This window comes from Quercus lobata, chromosome 2 (assembly GCF_001633185.2).
Source record: "Quercus lobata isolate SW786 chromosome 2, ValleyOak3.0 Primary Assembly, whole genome shotgun sequence".
NCBI lineage: Eukaryota > Viridiplantae > Streptophyta > Magnoliopsida > Fagales > Fagaceae > Quercus > Quercus lobata.
This window is the reverse complement of record NC_044905.1, coordinates 4,681,531-4,689,873: the sequence shown is the minus strand read 5'-3', so window position 1 is coordinate 4,689,873 and position 8,343 is coordinate 4,681,531. Positions and strand designations below refer to the sequence as shown.

At 34.0% G+C, this 8,343-nt stretch overlaps 1 protein-coding gene across 2 annotated transcripts; it reads left to right on the top strand.

The window, feature by feature from the left end:
* Positions 1 to 1,278: 1,278 nt before the first annotated feature.
* LOC115974175 (bZIP transcription factor TRAB1-like) lies at positions 1,279 to 6,400 on the top strand. 2 transcript variants are annotated; one of them, XM_031094409.1, is made up of 6 exons: positions 1,279 to 1,476; positions 1,650 to 2,892; positions 3,747 to 3,818; positions 3,936 to 3,965; positions 5,571 to 5,641; positions 6,037 to 6,400. In XM_031094409.1, exons 2-6 carry the CDS (start codon positions 1,699 to 1,701, stop codon positions 6,083 to 6,085), a joined length of 1,416 nt encoding a protein of 471 aa, XP_030950269.1. In that variant the 5' UTR covers positions 1,279 to 1,476; positions 1,650 to 1,698; the 3' UTR covers positions 6,086 to 6,400. The 2 variants fall into 2 exon arrangements, 1 of the variants encoding a protein (XP_030950269.1); XR_004087845.1 differs by lacking the exons at positions 3,936 to 3,965; positions 5,571 to 5,641; positions 6,037 to 6,400 and adding an exon at positions 3,446 to 3,551 and having other exon boundaries at positions 3,747 to 3,800.
* Positions 6,401 to 8,343: the final 1,943 nt, after the last annotated feature.

Below are 8,343 nucleotides of genomic sequence, written 5' to 3'. Positions count from 1 at the left end.
CGATCATTGTGCCAACTCTAAACTTTCAATATACGTGATGGTGAATCCTTTTATTATAAAAAAAAAAAGTAAACCTAGTTTTTTACACCCATGCTCTACAAATCATATTGTTAGGGTCTATTTACATACGAACCCAGTATCGTGTTGGGTCGTTACAAATCGTGTCCTTACAATAATATATACACAAAAATTATGGTTCCATCATATTATATAAAATATATATATATATATTTTTTTTTTCTTTTGGAATATGGACTATATGTAATAGGTTCACACATAATTTTGCCTAATGGACAAGACTTAAGTATAATACTTATGTGCTATTCTTTAAATTTTTCTTTTAAGATTCTGCTATGTAAATTTTTTCTCTTGAGATGGAAGTGTATTTTTTTAATTAAGTAGTCATATAACTGAATCTTAAGAGGAGAATCTAAAGAACAGCATCTAAATTACTGTACCTACATTTTGCCCTATCTAATTTATTAAACATCCATAACTGACCGAACAAAAAGTTGAAAATAAGGTTTAATTGTTGTGGCTATTATTGCGATTGCATTTAATATGGTCACACATAGTAATAAAATTTTCACATTTACTAATAAAGCACTTCACAATTTCACATTAAACCGTGCTTCTTGTTTGGTACCACTCCAAAAAAATATATATATTAAAGATATTATTTATAATCTCAATCTATCAAACAAGGAATAATAATTTATTTAAATAAAATATTATTACATTTATCTTTAAATTTAGATACAATATTTAAAAGTTTGTAACTAAATTTTACCCTTTATAATATACCTAGCTCATATGATTGAAGAGATCGTTTTGCCATTCCAAACAAGGCAACAATTGCATTCACATCTATGATACAACCTTGTCCAAAAAAAAGAAAAAAAAAAGAAAAAGAAAGATAAACAATATAATAACAAAAAAAATGTGTGGTATATATTATCTGAAAGTTAATAAAAAAAAAAAAAAGTTACTCCAATAAATTATAGGTACCAAACATTTGTGCGTATTCCTCTCGTCGTTATCCAAAACCACAATCCTCCAAAACCACATGATCCAACCGTTCCTTGCAGAAAACGTGGACGGCTAAGATCACCCCCACATTGCTTAACCTCATTGGCTAAATGTCAAATCAATGCTTCCTACCTTATCATCACTGGTCCACGTTTCCACATTTAGCTGGCCCACTTAAAATAATAATTAAAAAAATTAACAATATAATATACATATATGGCATCTTTTTAAATCAAACCTCCCCCAGTGTCCTAAATATCAATCAAAAAAAAACATTAACGCACAGACACAGACACACAAACCTCTCAAACAAAAAACGACACTTGGCGTTCACAACAAGCCTCTGTTTTTTAAGCGAAGAACAAGGAAAGAGAAACACACGCAGCCAAAAGAAGCTACCAGAAACAGAAATAGCAACAACAACAAAAAAAATATTTATAATATAAGGTAAATTATCTATTTTCTTCTTTTTGGAGTTTTTTTTTTTTTTCTGATTATTGGGGAAAAAAAAAAAAAAAAAAAACTTCGTACTGTTTGTAAATGTTACTGTTTTTAAGTAGTGATATATGGTTTCTGGGTGTGTTTGAATTTTCATTGTCTGACTATGTTTTTGGTTTCAGATTGTTGTTTTGTTTTGTTTTCAGACAAAGGAAAAAAAAAAAAAAAAATATGGGGACCAATTTGAACTTCAAGAATAGCTTTATTATGGGGGAGTCAGAAGCTGACGGTAACGGTAACGGAAGGCCGCCGGGAAATTTTCCGTTAACGCGGCAATCGTCGGTGTATTCGTTGACGTTCGACGAGTTTCAGAACACTATTGGTGGGAGTGTAGGGAAGGATTTTGGGTCTATGAATATGGATGAGTTGCTCAAGAATATTTGGAGTGCTGAGGAGACTCAGACTACGGCTATGGCTAGTACTAATACTAATAGTAGTAGTAATAATAATAATAATAATAATAATAATCATAGTAGTAGCTCAGTGATTACTGGGTTTGAAGGGTCAGGTCCGTCAAGTGGGTATTTGCAGAAACAAGGGTCCCTGACTTTGCCGAGGACTTTGAGTCAGAAGACAGTGGATGAGGTTTGGAAAGATATATCGAAGGATGGGAGTGGAAATGGAGGTTCAAGTGTGCCACAGGCACAGAGGCAACAGACTTTAGGGGAAATGACTTTGGAGGAGTTTTTAGTGAGAGCTGGGGTTGTGAGAGAGGAAATTCAAGCTCAGACCCAGTTGGGTATGGTTAATGTTAAGCCTAATACTACTGCTGGGTACTTTGGAAATTCTGGTTTTGGATATGGGTTTCAGCAAACTGGTGGTGGGTATATGGAGAATCGGATTTCAGAGATTAGTAGTAATGGTAATGGTAATAGTAATGGTCAGTTTTCGATTCAGCCTTCGCAGAATTTGCCGTTGAATGTTAATGGGGTTAGATCGAATCAGACACAATTGTCAAGGCCACAACAGCAACAGCAGCAGCAGCAGCAACAGCAGCAGCCACAGATACTGCCAAAGCAGGTTCCTCCTGTGGCTTATGCAATGCCTCAGTTGGGGGGTCCTGGAATGATGGTTCAAAACGCGGCTGCGGTGTTGCAGGGTGGAGGAGGAGGGATGGGGATGGTTGGATTAGGAGGTGGTGGTGGAGGAGTTACTGTAGCTGCAGGGTCGCCGGCGAATCAGCTGTCTTCGGATGGGATTGGGAAAAGTAATGGTGATATGTCATCTGTTTCACCAACTCCTTATGGGTATAATGGGACTTTAAGGGGGAGAAGGAGTGGAGCTGTGGAGAAGGTCGTTGAGAGGAGGCAGAGGAGGATGATCAAGAATAGGGAGTCAGCTGCAAGGTCACGAGCTCGAAAACAGGTGAATTAATTTTTGTCCGATATATGTTCATTGAATACTGCTTGATTATGTATGTGGGCTCAGATTTAAGTAATTGTGTGCTGCTAGTTTGCTACTCTGGTTTGTCTTTGTAAATATGGATCTGCTAGTGGGACTTGGATAGTTCAAGGTAGATGTTTAATTTCTTGAATCTAAAATAAATGTGTGAAATTTCTAATGATGTACTCATATTAGTGTATCGTATTTCCATTTGACTGTGGTGTGATCATGTTCTGGGCTGCTGTTGAGATCAGCTTTGGTATTGCTGTCATATTGTTTTGTACTGATTTGAACTCCAGGATAGTGGAGAAATACTGATGGCAAACCTCTAGTAACTGATTATTTTAGTCCTGAAGAAAATGTAGTTCCATGAAGCTTATTCTAAAGGAGATTAAAAAAAATATAGAATGGCACCGTTAATTCAAAGAAATATAATGACATCTTTCATCTTCTTGTCACTTTATGAATTTTGTTAGACATTAACCTTCTGCTTTCATCATCTTTGGCTGTGCTCTTTCCCAAAACTTCATGAAAGATTATGCGGCAGAATGGTAATGTGATAGCGATCTGACATGACCAGAGATGAAAGGTTTTGAGGAGTTACGGTCATGAGCAGTTATAAGGAACAAGTTTAGTACAAGGTAATTAGAAATTTGCGGTAAGGAACATGATGTCAAATTAGGTTGTTTAGTCTCAAAAACAATAAAAGCATCAAATGAGTTCAATACCTGTGTCCTTAATGCTGTTAGAGTTATTGAATTGGGGGGATATGACTGCTAATGGTTTGTAACATTGTATCTCGATATGTGCTTGATATTTTTTTGGGCTTCTTCCAGGCTTATACTATGGAATTGGAAGCTGAAGTTGCAAAGTTAAAAGAGGAAAATGAAGAGTTGCGGAAAAAGCAGGTACTATTAGTTGTCGCAGACACAGTTGGTTGAAAATTAACACACATGAATCTATTAGCTGCACTAAACTTACATTCCTGCGGTAAACCCTCATTTACTGTACTTTGGTTGCTGCAGGCCGAAATTATGGAAATGCAGAAGAATCAGGTAATTTGGATTTTCCTTTATCTCCTCCCCCTCCCCCCCCCACAAACAAACCCATGATTGTTGAGATATGAATCTACAATCGAGAATCTAACCAAGACAGAATCTTCCTAGGTTCATGACTAATGAAAGACGAAATCATCCCACTCTGTTTTTGCTCTTCCTCTCTCTGAAGCATGATTAATAGCATTGCTGATGGCAAATTGTTTGTTAGTCGTGTATAGATTGGTCTGGCTGTGTTATTTTACTGTTTGTGTATCATATCAACTTGTATGGCTTGTTTTAATGCTATAGTGGTATGAAATCTGTGTTTTGCATAAGCTCTAAATTATCTAGATTCATGATTGCCATCTTTAAATGAATTAGACTAATTGGTTTGGGCACACATCTATAAATAACTGAAAATGGAGAATTGTACTAGGATTTGGAAAGTAAAAGATTGTATTCATTTAGGATACACAGAATCTAGAATAAACTATCTCGCAATGTGCTCACTGATTTGTCTTATTTGTCGCCAACTCTCTCGTATGATCTGATTAGCTTGTACAGCTGAGCATTTTTGAATGATGTAATCAATCATTATAAAGAAAATGCTTCAAGTTGGGTACTAAAATACTTTGTCATTTGAAAACCATGGTTGGAATGAGAATTGTGTGATTCTTAAACATAAGTTTGTGGAAAAAACTAAATAAATAAGATTTGAGGAAGAAAGGATGAATTGTAAAGGCCTCCCCTGAGGTTTCTGAGACTAAAGAGACTCCCTTTTGAGTTTAGTGCATTTTGATTGTCCTCCTCAGTATACATCATTTTTTCTTCATGAAGTTTGAATAAGTGAAGCTGATAACTCAACTTACCCAGCAAGGCTTACTTGGGAGTCATTTTTGTGTGAATCTGATCTCTTTGGGGGCGCTTCTTTTTTTAGTCTTTTACTTTTAAATCACTATTTTTAAATTTTTATTTTTTTTATTTTTAAAAGGCCTCATAGATTTTCTTAATGCCTCTAGCCTTGTTCTTTTCGCATTTGGCTTGTCTTTCTTCCAACTCCAAATTGTTTGCTATTCTGCAGTTGCTTGTATTTGTTGCTCATTACAAAACCATGTTACACAAATATCTTATTATCTTGCACGCAAGAGTTGCTGATGAAACACTAATTAGAAGGTCAACCCCTCAATCCTATTTTATTAAGATATTTTTAAATTATAAAGATGCTGGTTGTCCTGCTGGGCCAAGGTTTTACTCCTTACTATACCATCCCTACTGATTGATGGAGAACTCTTTTTAAACCCTGGCATATGGAATATGCCCCTCCAATTCAAACTTGGAATAACATAACAATTTTTCACATGCATCTCAAGATTTTTATTCTGTTACAATAGTCCTAATACAAGAATGGAATAGTGTACACCGGCACAAAGTTTAAATTCTTTGTCATCTTTAGTTGTCTTTTTATAGTTTTAATTTACTCTCTGGAACACACTGACATGCACAGACACACCCTCTCTCTCTTTCTTACTGAAATAACTGCTTATTGATTTTTTTTAATGACTAGAAAAGAAAAAAATGAAGTCGAGTGAATCTTATAGAATTGGACATTTGGTGATGTCACAGGTCTTGGAGATCATGAATTCACAACGAGGAGTTAAGAAACAATGCTTGAGAAGAACACAGACTGGTCCATGGTAAAGTGTGAGAATGGGATTGTTAATGTGGTTGAAAATTTTATTTATGGTAGTTGGCTGTACATAATTAAAGGCAAACGTGTGTCCTGTATATTGAGAAGAAGAGTTTTGGTGTGCTAGATAGACCTTCCCATATCTTGTTGGTTTGCATTTCCTCAAAACAAGGGTAGGTAGGGGAAGGATGGAGAAGCAGTATATAGTCTGTTACATACCATTTCGTATGTCTTAGAGCATGTCTAGTTTCCTACCATCACTAGTCCTACAAATTTTCTTGTGTTACCAGCCTTTTGAAGGCAATGACGCCCTTGACTCTGTCAAATTATATGTTTATTGTCCATCATTTTCACATTGCATATGGATGTTTCAAGCAGTACAGATGTTGAATGATGAAACAGGTTCTCTCAGCTGGACAACATGCAATACCGATTGGAAAAGGCTCCATAGTCTTTGGTCTTCATGGACCTGACATAATCTCGGAATGGAAGCATGTTTCGGAAGGCCAGACTTTGAGACTAGCCTGAAACTTTCCTCTTTCCCTGGCCGTCATCGCGGTTCTACATTGCAACATCTACCTTATATGAAAGTTTCTTTTGTTTGTGATTTGATACTAATATGCATTTACTATTGGAAAATCTGGTTTTGCATCTCATACAAAACACACGGCGGAAGTAACAAACATGGGTCTACTTTATTCATGAGAGATAACATGTAATTTTGAATTTTAAAACAAAAAATAGGAAGTGTACCTTGATACATGGTTCCACATTGCAACATCTAGCTTATATGAAAGTTTCTCTTGTTTGTGATTTGATACTAACATGCATTTATTGTTGGAAAATCTAGTTTTGCATCTCATACAAAACGCACAGTAAAAGCAATAAACACGAGTCTACTTCATTTATGAAAGATAACATGTAACCTTGAATTCTAGAACAAAAAATAAAAATCCTACCTTGATGCTATGAAATTCAAAAACAAGACTTGAGAATACCTCTAATCAACATCTTAATTCCATATGGTGCTCAAAAAGTGTGGTTTTTCAATCAATTTACATATGTGTTAAAAAGAGAATAAGAGAGTGACTTACACTCACATACACACTATTTTCATAATTTGAAAATTTTGTATGTCTCTCTCCTTATATATAACTAATTGTTTAATTGGGTTAATATTTTGAGCCTACTCAATTGAGTTATAGTTTGTGACTTGAGATGGGACCAAAGGGAACAAGTAAGATTCTAGCTCCAATGGGTCATGGGCTTATCTATCAACTCTTAACAAATCCAAAATTATCATTAATTATATTTAATATCACTATATAAATATAATTGCACTTTAAACCTTATTAATAAATTATATCTCAATACTTTAATGATATCATTTGACTCTTCTATGAAATATCCATAGTGAATAAAATCATAATGAAGTGTCACTTTGTAAACAATTATTTTATCCTTGAGTACCCGATTAAATCTTTTAGTTATTCACATTTATTGAAATCCAATTTCAATAAATATAAACTTTAGTAACTCCTTACTAAAGTGAGCGTTTTGAATAATCAACTCTTATTAAATTTATCTCAAATGGATATTTTGTGTCTCTATAAAAAGAGATTATAAATTCCATTTTGAGAATATGTTTTCCCTCAACACTATGTGTGGTTATCCAACATACTGAGATTTTGACCATGAATATTAGATCTTACTCCTAATATATCAAAATAACCTACATTTCATGATCGGGTTCACTATCTTCTCAGGATTGAAAGTCTATGAAATTAGAAGTTGTGAAATTAATCATTCAGATGACAATTCTTGATTGAATAATTAATCTCACAGCGGTCCAGTTTAATATGTCTTAACACTTAAAACACATCAACTAAAAGTCTCCACTTCCATGATCAAGACTAACTATCTTAGTTGATGCGTTATAATTTTCGCAGATGAAACGCCAAATTTCATTATTGACTATGAACTATATTTTGAATTTACAAGGAACTTGTGATTTATATCTTCTATGACTAAATCGCATACAAAGCATCTCAAGAATTATGATAATGTCTCATTAGTTTATTTATAAATAGTCTCATATAATTTAACAATTTAATTATTTATGACATACCAATAAATTGGATTTTATAGCATAAATCCCAACATTTACATGACAGAGGTGCTTAATGTTATGTGATTTTCTTCCTCTTTTTGTCATGGAAAAGAACTATAATGGGCTGCTCTTCTATGGTTGGCTTTTTCTTGAGCTATTTTATTTAGGCAAGTTTTATTAGATATGTTTATCCTTTTCATCTACGTAAAAAACTTTTATCATATTTCATGGCATTTGAAGCTTAAAATATTGTAGGTAGTAGATTAGAGGAAAATGATCATATAGTCTATTTCATATTGAAGATTTAATATTTCATGTATATAAAAGTTAATACAAGTGGGTTCCAGTTAGCTCAATTGGTAAAGTCTCTGATGATTGTATAAGAGATCTGAGATTCAATCCTTACCTACACCAAAACTGATTGGTATCTTGGTCTAATAATAAAGAGCTCTTGATTTATTATCAGGAGCGGACGCTATAGTTGAAACCCTCTAAAAAAAAAGTTAATATAATGTCACGTCATTCAAATGAACAATCATTCATGATTTGATTTGATGAAAATTTAAATTACATGGCATTGGCATGAAGTTCATCTTTAG